Source organism: Salminus brasiliensis, chromosome 9 (assembly GCF_030463535.1).
Source record: "Salminus brasiliensis chromosome 9, fSalBra1.hap2, whole genome shotgun sequence".
Classification (NCBI taxonomy): domain Eukaryota; kingdom Metazoa; phylum Chordata; class Actinopteri; order Characiformes; family Bryconidae; genus Salminus; species Salminus brasiliensis.
In genome coordinates, this window is record NC_132886.1 from 13278442 (window position 1) to 13292766 (window position 14325).

The 14325-nt window shown below is 41.0% G+C and overlaps 2 protein-coding genes across 3 annotated transcripts; both read left to right on the forward strand.

Annotated features, from left to right (window-relative positions):
- Positions 1 to 521: 521 nt before the first annotated feature.
- On the forward strand, positions 522 to 6650 carry ccdc166 (coiled-coil domain containing 166). Its single transcript, XM_072688798.1, has 7 exons — positions 522 to 746; positions 852 to 905; positions 1693 to 1747; positions 2681 to 2825; positions 2980 to 3059; positions 3240 to 3416; positions 6256 to 6650. Exons 1-7 carry the CDS (start codon positions 685 to 687, stop codon positions 6520 to 6522), a joined length of 840 nt encoding a protein of 279 aa, XP_072544899.1. The 5' UTR covers positions 522 to 684; the 3' UTR covers positions 6523 to 6650.
- A 1803-nt stretch (positions 6651 to 8453) lies between these two features.
- Positions 8454 to 14269, forward strand: LOC140562086 (E3 ubiquitin-protein ligase TRIM39-like). Of its 2 annotated transcripts, none has more exons than XM_072687486.1 (8): positions 8454 to 8538; positions 10302 to 10387; positions 11244 to 11797; positions 11912 to 12007; positions 12117 to 12350; positions 12447 to 12609; positions 12751 to 12777; positions 12878 to 14269. In XM_072687486.1, exons 2-8 carry the CDS (start codon positions 10321 to 10323, stop codon positions 13423 to 13425), a joined length of 1689 nt encoding a protein of 562 aa, XP_072543587.1. In that variant the 5' UTR covers positions 8454 to 8538; positions 10302 to 10320; the 3' UTR covers positions 13426 to 14269. The 2 variants fall into 2 exon arrangements, with proteins under 2 accessions (XP_072543587.1, XP_072543586.1); XM_072687485.1 differs by lacking the exon at positions 8454 to 8538 and adding an exon at positions 9697 to 9784.
- Positions 14270 to 14325: the final 56 nt, after the last annotated feature.

Below are 14325 nucleotides of genomic sequence, written 5' to 3' on the forward strand. Positions count from 1 at the left end.
TCATTTCTTCCATTAGTCCATTTTATGTTTTTATATTACTATATTTTGTATTTGTTTTATAAATATTATTTTTTTATCCTAATCTTTGTGTATATGTGTGTATCTGTAAGTAAGCTGCTGAGGGGTCATATCTCCCCTGTGACAGGTGTGCATCATATCTGAGTTAAAAACCTCAATTTCAACCTTACATCATGAGATCACACATGTTTAAAGTGCCAATAACTGCGCTGAAAAGAGCACAAATGATTCATTCAAGTAAGCCGAATGTCTAAAGAGTCCAGATGTGGAAGAACATGAGGCATCCACCCACGTCACAAAATTATGAACATAAAAAACTTGTAAATGCATGATTTATCTGAGTAAATACAAAGCATGCATTGAACACAGCGACATACGAGCATTTTAGAAACTATTTTCAAATAAATAAATGATAAATAAATGATAAATAATTTCTTTTGATGTGCCGTGTTGCTTTAGATTTGTGTATCTCGTTGCTTAGTTACGAAGGGGCCAACAACAGCTAGCAAGGGGAACCTGCTAACGTGTTGGTTAGCTGGCTAGCTAACGTTAGCGAAGTCAGGCGGGTAACGCTGGATAAAATAACAGTACTGTGCCGTTTTCTGTCTCTGGGTTTAGAAGTGTAGAGCTCTGACAGAGCCCACCATCTTCACTTATTAATCCAGAATGGCTGAGAAGAGAGAAGACCAGCAGGAGAGCTCAGGAAGAGACGGAGACTTACAGACCGAGTGAGAGAAAATAAAGCACTAGCTGGCCCTAGTTAGCGCATGGAGTTGAATGTACGGCTCTGTCTGAAAAGGATTGAGGATCTGATTAGATTTTTTAATCCACAGATACGACACACTGACTGAAACTCTCAGCGCCCTCAAAATTAGGGCAGAACAACTGTATCCTTCTTGTATACTCTCTCTCTCTCTCTCTCTCTCTCTCTCTCTCTCTCTCTATCTCTCTCTCTCTCTATCTCTATCTCTCTCTCTCTCTCTCTCTCTCTCTCTCTCTATCTCTCTCTCTCTCTATCTCTATCTCTCTATCTCTCTCTCTATCTCTCTCTCTCTCTATCTCTCTCTATCTCTCTCTCTCTCTCTCTCTCTCTCTCTCTCTCTATCTCTCTCTCTATCTCTCTCTCTCTATCTCTCTCTCTCCTACTACTACTACTACTGCTACTACTATTTTTGTGGAGTATTTCAACTGCCACCTCTTACTGTAGCAATAAAAAAGTTGGAAGGTCTGCCTACATCTAACCCAGCTCCAATATCAACATCATCTGATCATCTGCATTTATTTATTCAATTATTCTAACTAATAAAAGTCCATCTCTGAAGGTTCATATTTCCTGTGCTCCACATATATATTCCCTGAGCTTACCTGAGCACCCATCAGATTTTTAAACAAACATTTCAAACAACAGACACAAAAATGTCTTAAATAGTTCTTAATTTATCCGATTAAATTCATTAGAAAATTCAAATCAGACTGTAAACAGTATGAGGTTTGAAAGAGATCTGTAATCTCTTAGATGTTCATCACTTTAGACCTGTCAAGTTCTGGGGGATTTTAGTAGTCGCTAAAACATCAAGGATTTCTATCATTTTGAGGACATTTGCCCCAATCAAAAAAACACTGATGACCACACACACACACCTGACTATAGATTTAACTCACAGTAAAATTCAGACGAAGAGATAATGATTTTCTTCAGAACGAGGTCTACCAGACACGCATGGAGAGTGTGAGTAGCCTTATACACACACACACACACACAATTATGTAAGTATGTTATTATTAAATGTATCATTACAAAATTCATAATTCTATTATTGAGATGTAAACAAAGTCATTCAATGTTAAAAATGTCCAAAGTGGGGGGTGAACGAAACCAGACGTCTGACGTGTTCAGTGCCTCAAAAAGCTAAATCACTGAAAGTTATTACATGAAATGTTTATGAATACATTACCACTCAGACAATAACAGATCCTGTACTTCTGCTCTTGTGGACTTGTGTGGAACGCCATCACTTGCAGCCCAAGTACTGCTCCATTCAAAAGTCCAGATTCAGCCAAGTACAGTCCAAATGCCCGGATGTGTTCTTGCTCTGCTCGTGTTATCAAGGCTGCATCTGGAGGTGACTTGGGTGGACTTGAGATGGGCAAATATCCCAGAATGCATTTCACATCATGCTGCTGTTTCAATTAAAAATTGACTAAGTAGCATCCTCCCACCCTCCCATCTATTACCAAGTTCGCTAGTCGAAGCGTGGCGTACTTTGTTTTGAGAAATGGAGAAATTGAGAATTACAGAGTTTCACCAATGGCCTGAAATGTGTGAGGGCATTGTGTGGCACCCAAATGACACGTATATATAAACCAGATGGTAACTGTAGGCTCACTGCTCATTTGAATTGTTAATAAAGTGTGCATTTTTGCATTCTAGATAACGCAACCCCCTGGTTCCTGTGACCACCACTATAAACTATGGCTAAGGGCTCTCTAATATTCAGCATTTTACACCAGACCACACTGGATGACTTTTAGTTAGTTAATTTTCTCCAAGCTAACATTTGGTCATTGAATAAATGTTGAAATGAGCTCATGTAAGTGGTTTCAATGTTGACTGGTTGGTCTTTGAAGACACACTAACACACACACTCTCACATCTCTGCAGCAAGAGTACATGTCATACATATCCAAGCGGACGCAGAAGCGGCAGAGTGCGATTGTTTCTCTGAATGATCAGAGCCAAAAGGAGCTGGAGGATCTCAGGAGGCAGAGAGAGAAGGCACTGGAGAAATACCAGGAACAGGCCACAGGTGTGTAGTGACGGGGTAGTATAATGTAGATGTAGTGTACTGTGTGTGACTCATACATGGGTTTGTTTTTTGTGGGCGAGAAGTGTAAAACGCTAAAACTCTCATCTAAAAGAGGTGAGAACTACACAGAAATCTGCTGTGCGTGTGATTTCAGAGCTGAAGAGGGAGATTTTGCAGAAGGAGAATGAGCTGGCTCGGCTAAATTTTGAGATAGCTGAGCTCAGAGAATTGGAGGTAGCTATTAAACATCTCTTGTGTGAGTCTGGTCACTTGACCTAGCGTTTAATTTCTCTTTAAAAGTGAAGTAAGAATCTCTCTGCGGAATTTTGTAACGTTCTTAAAATGCTTTTATGACTTGCTGAAGGCTTTTTTATGAATTTCTACAATACCTGTGTGTGTCTGCGCATGCTGTAGAGTCTAAAGCAGCAGCAGTTGAGCCGTATAGCTGAGCTGGAGCAGGAAGTAGCAGCTATGCACTTCCATCACTCTAACACTCTGCTGGCTCTGAAGGCAAGATTTCTTAAAGAGAAGAAACACTATGAGGCACAGGCCAAACACAAAGTGCAGGAATTTGTTCAAACAGCTAACAAGGTAAGTGTGAAACACACACACAGAAATCTGTTGCAACAATAACTGTAAAAAAAAAACATGGACATTGTGGTTCAATTCCCCACCGTTTTATAGAAGTGTGGCCAAAATTGTTATACCATGTTGTCAAATTTGCGACCAGAGTCTGTGCAGTAAAGACTAGAGACGGAGCCAGACTCACCTACTCATTTAGTAGACTACAACTACCTTCTCACAGACCAAGCGTATTAGACCACCTTCATTGAGTTTACAGCACAGCCTAAAGGACCAGAAGCAAAACGTATTTTTCCCCTGAATACACAGTTTGTCCAGTGGTGTAATATGGAGCTCAGCTGTGTTTGCTACTGAGACAAACCAACTGACTACACTAATGTTAGTTGGCTGAAACAAGGGGATGAACAGAGCTGCACATCATACTGCAACAAGTCAACAGAGGCCATAGACCTATGGTGGCTTCACTTTTGAGAGACATTGTCCATGTTTTCTACAGTTGTTGGTTGCAACAGACAACAAATAAGCAAATTGCATGATGTGAAGGTTGGCATAATTCCACTTCTAGCTAGCAATTTCCGATTTTAGACATGGGGTGGCGACGTGTGAGGTACAGAAGTGATTATGAACATCTGGTTTGTATTTTAAAGCAAAAACAATGGCGACATAAAGTAGGAAAAATGCTTAGTGTTATTGTTAATGTTTGGTAGCTCTAAATAAATGTTTTAAAAATTTATTGGCAGCTAATTTGAATTAGGAGACAATTTAAAACCATATTTGAAGATTGTGTATTTATTGACCTCTGGAAGAGCAGAATGTTAAGGCGATGCTGGACTGCTGCACTAAATAGTTTTTTATTTCTTAAATTATTTGCTTTGTTAATGAACTAATCATGCAATTCATTGTACCCTTAAATCAACATTATGTAACTTTTTAAATCTTAAAATAGCAGTACTGTGTAACTTTGGTGAAGTGGGCAGGTCATTGCTCATGAGAACTGCATAACGCTTAGTAACCTGATGTTATATTTGTGTGCCACAAGTGTGGTCTTCAGCAAACTACACATGTAGGGGGAGCCCATGAACAAAGCACCCCATTTCTCATACAATGCTGCTTTAATTCATCTGGCAGCTAAACATTAAAATGAACAAAGTAACCGCAACATGATCCACCTTGCCTTAACCCACACCCACCCATCTACTGATTAGCTTGGGGGAAAACCATGTTAATGCTGGGCCTGAAGAGCTGTCACCAGCTCGGAGGATCTCTCGCTGGCAATGGTGCGCATACAGTACTGATGCGCACCAGTTACCACAAGAAATTTGGTTTCTTGGTCACGGCTTTTTGCTGATGTCAGAGAGAAGAAGTTTGCGGTTGACAGGTGGGTGCAGCTCATGAGTGAACAGGACCCACAGGACCAGCTGCAAATGCTGATTCGTGACCTGCATTTGTTTGGGAGTGAGAATAGACAGCAGTGTTGTCAAAGTATGGCAGACGTGCTCCACAAAACATGGAGAATGAAAAAGGCAAAAGCATCTTTTGACAGCAGACTCAAAGTTGTATCCTGGACACTTTGTTATACTTTGTGAAGTTATCTTAACTTTGGAAAGTAATCCAAGGCCTCCAAAATATCAGCACCAAACAGTGTCATTGGGGTGCCAGACTTAAGTGACTTAAGGGGTGTTTTGGAAGCACTGGCTAGGGTATTTGCTGCATAACAACAGTGCATCACAGCAGTCTGACTTTCAGTTTACACTGAGGTGAGCCACACCAACCAGCCTATGGACACCACACAGCACTTTCTGCCATAGACTCGGGGGCACCAGCAGCTGCCAGAACACGTGACCAGGGATGATGTTCTTCCAGCAGTGCAGGGTGAGGCTGCTGCAGTGGACCAGCAGGTCAGATCTCAGTTTAGTGTGGTCTCTGATTTGCTTTTCACATCTTGTCTTGGAACTCGACTACTTAGTCAAGCCTCTTCCTTGATTCTGCCTTGAGGGTGTCCTGGTCTTGATTTTGTTTCTAATGGTCTTGACTACAGCACTACTGTTTACATGACCACTGGATGCATGCATTAAGTGTAGGTATTCCTTCATAACTTCCAGTTTGCCATACCATTATTCATAAATTGAAGAAGTTTGCAGCCACCAAGAATCTTCCCAGAACTGGCCCCTCGGATAAACAGAGTGTTCGAGGAAGACACGCCCTGGTGAGCAGGAACTCAAGGGTAACTCTGATAGAGCTACAGCGTACCCTTGTGGAAAACCTTTCAGAAGATCAACTATCCAGGTAGCACTCCACAAATCATGCCTTTATGGTAAAGTGACCAGATGGAAGCCACTCCTTAGTAAAAGGCACATAGACTATGTGGAGATCCTTGAAGAAAACCTGCTCCAGATCACGCTGGACCTCAGACTAGGGTTGACCCAGCATACACAGCCAAGAGAACAAAGAAGTGCAAAGCAACCATCTCAAATTAAACTGTGATCAGACATGAGCATTATCGGCCCCAAATCCCTCACATAACTATTTTTTAATGTACCAAGAGACTTTTTGGTGTAATTGGCTGATTGTTGTATATAGATTGCCTAAGATGAGACATTGCCTTGCTGGGGGTGTATCAGCATGGGCTACTTCCATTTTAGAGAGTTCATATGTGGACCCTATGTTCTTTTTCGAAAAGAGCTTGTGGTTGAGTGAAGGTGTTTATAAGAAGCACTGAAAGGGTTGAGAGTTTTTTTTTCTACTGAGCACTACAGTAGTTTAATGATCTACTTTAATGTTGAACATTTCTTAAACATGCTTTATAGTGTTTTCTTTTGCATTGTACATCCCTCCTATTCTCTCTCAGGAAGCATACCGCTGTCTGCTCTCTCACATGCAAGAAGTGTCTCAGGAGAACCAGCGTCTGCGCAAGGAGCTGCAGATGTTAATCCCAAGAGCTCATGCTCTGCGGGGCCACCAGCAGCTCCTTCAGACCCAGCACAGGAATCTGCTGCTGGAGAAAGAGCACATGCAGAAGCTCTATCACCTGCACTCCTCCACTTACTTACACACTGTAGCACAAGAGGGCACCAGTGCTGAGAGTACCAACGCTGGAGCAGCTGCTACAAACTGAGGGTGTTGATGCAGTTGGGGCCTAGTGTACACTGTTGATCATACAATTGAACTGTCAGTAAAGACAATGTAGGCAATATGAGTGTTTACTTTATCTCAAATATCAAATTAATTAAAGCAGTAACATATACTGAGCATTTGATCTGCTTTGTTCTCATTGGTTATCTGTGAGCCATGTGTTCACACTGTTTCACTTTTACATCATAAATGCAGTACAATACAATACAATGATGCTTTGAGCTCCCTGTCATGTACACGTGTGTTTGTTGACAAGCTGAAAAATACTGAACTGGCACCATAAGTTGAAGAACCATGTAAACTGACATGGGACAGTACTATTGCAGGACCAATATGATGGGTTACACAGCATTACGCAGTTCTTGTAAGTGGTCTTGTGGACACAGTGCCGTTAGCAACATTCTGGCCCGGAATAGCAACGGTAGAGACACTGTTCTCTCTATTGCAGGTCAGGCCAGTAATGGTTGCTACTCTGGGGTGGGATGCTGCTAACTGCTAACTACATAGCTCTAGCTCTTCTGAACTGTGTAATGCTGCACTACCTGAGTCCTATTTGAGAAAATGATTGTAATTACAAAATTGGCATTATTAACGTACTGTAGTTGATAATAGTTCATGTAGGATGGTCTGGTTCCAGAGTAGACCATACTAATGAAATGCAATGCACAGACTGTGTGCTGTGCAGCAAGTCACTGAAATAAACACATTGGCAGAGTGGCTTCCATCTGCTGAAAATAAACACTGGCTGAATATTAAGAAGGCCTGTGTTGTGGAAGTGAAGGCTAAATAAAGCCCAGTTTACTAAAGCAGCCCCATCTGACTCCCATTGACTGCCACTGAAGTGGATAAAGGAGGGCTGATGCATTATTTATACATGGCAAATAACAGCACTGCAACAAAACAGTGAATTTGTTCTCTTGCTGAAACCAAATACTCAGTCAGCTTCAGTCCAGAGAGTTTGTTAGTGTTTGTGATCTATTCATTTTCATGCATGGATTTGAAAGCACTCTGTATAAAACACAGCAGCACTGTGTTACACATAGGAACTGTTGTGTAAATCATCTGTCCTGCAGGTTTTCTTTCAGCCGGTAGATGGTGACAAAGCACTTGATTAACAAGTCTGTTCTTCCAGGAATAAAAACCTGGCAAGAGGTAGATGAGTATTATCTGTTTGCTGTGGTGTCTAGACATAGCAGAGGCTGACCACAGCCTAAACCATGTATTCAACCATGATGTAGTAAAGGTTTTTTATTTGTCACATATACTCTTAAAAAAAGGTGCTCCAAAAGGTTCTTTGAGTGATGCCATAGAAGAACCACTTTCAATTCCACGAAGGACAATGTTTGTCATAGAGATGTGAAGTGTGAAGAACCTTTAAAAGACCCCAAAAACATTCTCTTAATGTATAGATTCTTTATCAATTTAATGGTCACTTCTCTGTTGCAAAAATGGTTTTTAATGGAACCAAAAGTGGTTATTCTATGATACGCTCAAAAAACCTGTTGTAGCACTTTTATTTTGTAACTATGTACATAATTACACACAGTACAACTAGCAGTGAGATGCTTTGATAACTGTCCGCTCATATAAAACAACAGGACAGAAAATCAGGCAGAATATTTAGAATGACAGCTTTGTCAAATAAATTAACCTAATTTAAGTAAAGTATCAAATATATGCAATAAATTTGAGATAAAACACACACACACACATGTATATATATGTACTTACTGTACATGGTCTGTGGGTCAGTGAGCTCTGTCTGAATGATGCACACTACTAAACACAACACCCTCTGGAGAGCCTGCCTGTCCTGCTTGGTGCTGTTCCTTAACCAGACTGTGATATTCTCCGTCAGGTTGCTTTGGATGGTGCAGGTGTAGAAGCTCCACAGCACATTGGAGGGCAGTCTGAAGTCCCTTAGGTGGCCCTGACGGGCCTTCTGCACCAGGGAGATGTCACAAGACCATGACAGGTCCTGTGAGATGTGAACTCCAAGGTACTTGAAACTGTCCACTCTTTTCACGCTTTTTTAAGATGGTAGCTCCTCACCTGCTTCTTGCTGCAGTCCACTATCAGCTCCTTAGTCTCCTGATGTTGAGGAAGAGATAATTATCCTGCCGCCAGTTCTGCAGGTGGTTAATCACCCTTCAGGAGATCTCCTGTCAGAAGTCAGACCCACCACAACAGGTTCGTCAGGAAACCTGACAATAGTGATAGAGCTAGAAATGGCCTAACAGTAATGAGTGTACAGTGAGTACAGCAGGGGGCTCAAGACACAATCTTGGGGGGCTCCAGTGCTATGGGTGAGTGTGAGTGAGACATATTTGCCTACCCACACTGCCTGTGGTCTGTCTATCAGGAAAGATGAATGATCTTTCAAGATCTTCAAACTTGGTGGTGAGTTTGGAAGGTATAGTAGAAGTAAAAACTGTGCTGTAGTCAGCAAGCAGCAGTTTTTACATAATTACCCCTCCTTGTGTCCAGGTGAGCAGATGTGTAATGGCATCATCTGTACAGCGGTTTTGGGAGCATGCAAACTAGATTCATGACCTTTGGGTGAAACAGTTAATACAACCCCTGACCCCTGCACTATTAAATGCTGAATTTTACTTCCTATGTTAAGTAGGGCTACCTTGCTTCAGGCCTTCTGCCTCGCTTTTCCCCCCACATTACTTCAGTTTGATGCTGGCTAGAATAAGCATCTGCTAGTCAATTTTCTCCAAATGCGTTGGTTGCCCAGTGGCATTGCTTTGACGGTGGCTGGTTACACATGTGTCAGATGAGGCAAGTGCCAGTCCTTACCCTCCCAGTGTTGGGAGCACTGCATGTGATAGGAGGAGAGTACTAAAGGGTGAGCTGGGTAAGTCCCATCACACACTTTCACTTTCTCTTAGTGCACTCTTAAAGCTGCTACAAGGGGTGGTTTTGTAAAGGATGTAAGCCATGCTTGTCAAATATTTTGAAGGTCTTAAAGAACCTTCACTTAGTTAAAAGGTTCTTTACCAATGTGGAGGTTCTTCACACTCACACAACTCGTGTACAAACATGGTTCCTAATTAAACCTTCTATGACATCACTCAAAATCATTTGAAGAGAAAGTGAAAGTGTATGTTATGAATCAGGAAGCTGATGAAGCTTTGAAGTAGAACTTATTTTAGCTGCTGGATATTTAGTAACTGTAAAAAGAGATTCAACACAGACGACTCTGACACTTCAACAAACGGAAAAAGAGACAGATAAAGGTACGGACTTCAGCGAATGATTCACACTTCAGCGATTTTGTTTTGAGTAAACAAAGTAAGATACGGACATACTGCTCTAACACATACAAAAAATAGATTTCTTGCTGATTGACAAAGACCAGGAGTTCAATTGAATCAGCAAGGTCAAAGATTGGAGTGTTCTGCTGTAAGTTAATAATACAGTAATGATTTTCTGGGTAAAGCATAAAAACTCATATAAACAAAGCAGGAAGTGAGAAAGTCTGGATGGATAATTAGAGTTTCTGATCTGAGGTCTGTGAGTATGCTGAGTAAAAGTCTGTCCTTATTCCATTACAATGAAGAAAATAAATCAACGGGGCAGCGTAGCCTCAAATAGCCTCCAGTATGTACAGTATGTGCGGATGATTGAAATAATTACTATTGGTATAACTGTAAAAATAAATGGGTTATGTTGTATCAAACAGACTAAGCAATCAATAACACACCTTACTGTTAAACCTGTGCACTAATGTAGGTGTTATTTCTGCCTGGAAAGGGTTGAAGAGTAGGAGGAAATGGCAGAATCTTCATCACCAGAACAAAGAAAACGCAGAAGAAAGAGTGTGGAGGAACCCGATGAGTGTAAGTGTCTCATTGTCCTGTATTTTCAGTTTCAGTGCAACTATGTTGTGTATTCAATAAATCCAAGTTAGTGTTTTTACAGTATGCCATGTTTGTCACAGGTTCAAACCTCAACATTCTGATGTGCTGCTTTCTATGTCTTTTACGTAAATAATAATAATAATAATAATAATAATAAACAATCAAACAAAAACATATATAAATCAAGTCATCAAGAGGTAACAAGCCATGTTAAATCTAACAGAGCTGCAGTTCAAAAGCCAGTGGTGTGTAGAGACATACAGAAATCTCATTAGATATACACTATATGTCCAAATGTTTGTGGACACCCCTTCTAATGAGTGCATTTAGCTACTTTAAGCTGTAGCCATTGCTAACACAGATGTTGAAATGCACACAAACAGCTTGTCTAGTCCTGTAGAGAAGTATTGTCAATATAAAGCCCCCCAGCATTGAGCTGTGGAGCAGAGGAACTGTGTTCTCTGAAATGATGGTGCTCCATCCAGTACTTTGAGGGTGAGTTGGAGAGTTTGGTTCCATGAAGAATCAATTATGTAATAGAGATGTGTTAGGGTGAAAAACCTTAAAAGTGATAAACCTTTACATTGAATGAGGGTTCTTCACACTAGAAGACCTCTATTACAACCATGTGTCTTTATAGAACCGAAGATAGTCCTTCTACAGAAACCATTTGAAGCGCCTTTTTTTACATTTCACTTTTTTTTAAAGCATAGTGTGTAGAACTATGTGTGCAGACATTTCAAACTTCAACTGAAGTCAGCTGTGTTTGTATTTATGAAGAACGGGTTTAGAATAAATCTGTAAATGTTTTTCTTTCATTATCTGTCAAACACAGCTGGTCAAGACACCGGCAGTCCTCAGTTTGAAGAGCAGCTCAAGTGTTCCATCTGTCTGGATGAGTTCACTGATCCGGTTTCTACTCCATGTGGACACAACTTCTGTAAAATCTGCCTCACACAATACTGGGACAAAACTCAACACTGTCACTGTCCATTATGTAAAGAGGAGTTCACCAAGAGACCTGAACTGAAGGTCAATACAACACTAAGAGAGGTTGTGCATCACTTCAAGAAGAAATGTGTTCCAGATAAACCTGAGATTCTTTGTGACGTCTGTTTTGAAGGGAAGCTGAAGGCCTTCAAGTCTTGCCTTAATTGTGGAGCGACGTATTGTAGATTGCACCTTGAGTCACATTCAGTTGGGAAACTCAGAAATCACAAGCTTATAAACCCAGTGAAGAACATGGAGGACTACATATGCAATAAGCATGATAGACCTCTAGAGCTGTTTTGTAAAGATGACCAGACATATGTGTGTCTGTTCTGTACTGAGGGAGGGCACAAGAATCACAACACTGTTCCTATGGAGGAGGAGAGCGCACAGAAAAAAGTAAGGACAGCTTTATCAAAAAAAAAGAAAAAAAAAAAGATGCACATTTGTGAACTAAGAACTATTTCCCCTTTAAAATGTAAAAATAATATTTATTTTTCCCTCTGCTCTCAGGCACAGCTGGGAGAGACACAGGCCGATGTGCAGCGAATGATCCAAGACAGACAGAAGAAGATCAACGAGATCAAGCACTCAGTAGAGCTCAGAAAAGTGAGTGAAACTCTGGATAAACAGAGTAACTTCATCATTCTGCAGTTCTGATTGGTATTAATCATATCTTCACTGTGATTTCATTAAGTTAAAGTTGTTCTTCTCTCAGAGAAACACAGAGAAGGAGATCACAGACAGTGTTGAAGTCTTCACCGCTCTGCTGCGCTCCATTGAGAGAAGCCAGGCTGAGCTGCTTGAGGTGATGAAGGAGAGGGAGAAGGCGGCAGAGAGGCAGGCTGAAGACCTCATTAAAGAGCTGGAGCAGGAAATCACTGAGCTGAAGAGGAGAGACACTGAGCTGGAGCAGCTCTCACACACTGAGGACCACCTCCACCTCCTACAGGTCAGTGTTCCTCTATGTGCTCAGTGGTAATCCAGCTCATCACACAACAACACTGCTCATGCTGAGTGATCTCTCCTCTCTCCTGCTGGACTATAGACTTACCCATCCCTGTGCAGCCCCCTACACACCAAGAACTGGACTGACATGAGTATTGACCCTCATCTGAGTGTAGAGACTGTGAGGCGCACCCTGACTCAACTTCAGAAGAGTCTGGATGAAAAACTCAGAAACGTTCTGGATGAGAAGCTGAGTGAAACAGGTGAGGAATCTGAGATGCTTTACAAACAGACTATAATAAAATTTATGTTTTTTTGCACTCACTTCATAAAATACTTGGGATGTAATAATTCATTACTATGGGATGTAATCTTATCTTTGTGGGTGTGAATTGCCTCCACAGAACTGCAGAATATTCAGCAGTATTCAGGTACAATGTTTACTATTTCACTAAGATTTTATTTTATTTCATATTTGTCATACTATTTCAAACCTAAAAATGAATTTCAAACTGATTATATGTTTCCCAGTGGATGTGACCCTGGATCCTGTTACAGCTTATCCCAATCTCATCCTGTCTGCTGATGGAAAACAAGTCACAAATGGAAACATAAAGCAGAATCTTCCTGACAACCCAGAGAGATTTAATAAATATCCCTGTGTTCTGGGAAAGGAGGGATTCTCCTCAGGGAGATTTTACTATGTGGTGCAGGTCAGCGGGAAAACTGACTGGGATTTAGGAGTGGCCAGAGAGTCCATTAACAGAAAGGGTCAGATTACACTGACTCCACAGAATGGATTCTGGACAGTGTGGCTGAGGAATGAGAATGAGTATGAGGCCCTTGCTGGCCTCTCAGTCCTCCTCTCTCTGAGAGAGAAGCCCCAGAAGGTGGGGGTGTTTGTGGATTATGAGGAAGGACTGGTCTCCTTTTATGATGTGGAGGCCAGGTCTCATATCTACTCTTTCACTGGTCAGTCTTTCACTGAGAAACTCTTCCCATACTTTAGCCCTTATCTTAACTGTGGGGGTAACAATTCAGCTCCTCTGATAATCTCACCTGTATTCAAGACTGAGTGAGTTTTCTGCTCACTACCTGGACTTCAGGCTGACCAGGCTATAAATACCTGTGAGTTATTTACCTCAAGGTACCTTCCTGTTATTCATAGATTGAGGAAAGATGGTACAGTGCAGTGAATGTCTCGTTGGATGTGTAGAAAATGGATTGCAACACAGATGTTAATGCTTGGCCAAAAGGAGCAACTGCATGTGAGTATGCCGATTGCCAGTTTGACAGTCATATGGGTCTACCAGCAGAAGCAAAAATCCCAGCCTAGAGGAAATCATAGTCAGAACGGTGGCTGAAAGACAAAACTAACAGACAGGGACTGCTATTGGGTTTCCCGACTTGTGAATGAAAATGCACTTAACTGTAAGAACTGAGTGTTCTTTTAAAAATTGACTGTGAAGGACCTTTGTTGACTTCTAGAAGCAATTCTTGCCTGGAGGCGAAGCGAAGCGCCCTTGGACGACTGACACATTTTGTTGATTTTTATAAAGTGAAGATAAAGTGAAAAAGTCCTCTGCACAGTTTCTGTTACTATTCAATTCAATTTTAGTTAAGAAAGGAAATATATCATTTTACAAATGCATTTACTCTGGTACACGCCACGTTATGCTTTTTACCTTTTGCAGCATTATATTAAATGAAGCAAATAAAGCCTTGCTTTTTATAATGAAGCCAATCAGACACACACAGAGCTTGGACGGAGATTCTTTGACCACACTCAGGTGTGCTTCTGTAGCAAATTCATGTGTGTTTGTGCAGAAAAAAAGTGTAAACAGATTTTTCCAAGTTGAACTTTTTTTTTGTTTTTTTTGTAAAACAGAAATTGATGTTATGGATAAATGTATTAAAAAAGACTGAGCATTTTATGAAAGTGTGTGTGTGTGTGTGTGTGTGTGTGTGTGTGTGTAGAG

Excerpts from the sequence above, each read along its gene's own strand:
- ccdc166 (XM_072688798.1), top strand. The coding sequence starts at position 685 with ATGGCTGAGAAGAGAGAAGACCAGCAGGAGAGCTCAGGAAGAGACGGA. Across the intron at positions 747-851 it reads GACGGAGACTTACAGACCGA|ATACGACACACTGACTGAAA; the intron begins GTGAGAGAAAAT and ends TTTAATCCACAG. Across the intron at positions 1,748-2,680 it reads ACCAGACACGCATGGAGAGT|CAAGAGTACATGTCATACAT; the intron begins GTGAGTAGCCTT and ends ACATCTCTGCAG.
- LOC140562086 (XM_072687486.1), top strand. The coding sequence starts at position 10,321 with ATGGCAGAATCTTCATCACCAGAACAAAGAAAACGCAGAAGAAAGAGT. Across the intron at positions 12,610-12,750 it reads TGAGAAGCTGAGTGAAACAG|AACTGCAGAATATTCAGCAG; the intron begins GTGAGGAATCTG and ends TTGCCTCCACAG. Across the intron at positions 12,778-12,877 it reads GAATATTCAGCAGTATTCAG|TGGATGTGACCCTGGATCCT; the intron begins GTACAATGTTTA and ends TATGTTTCCCAG.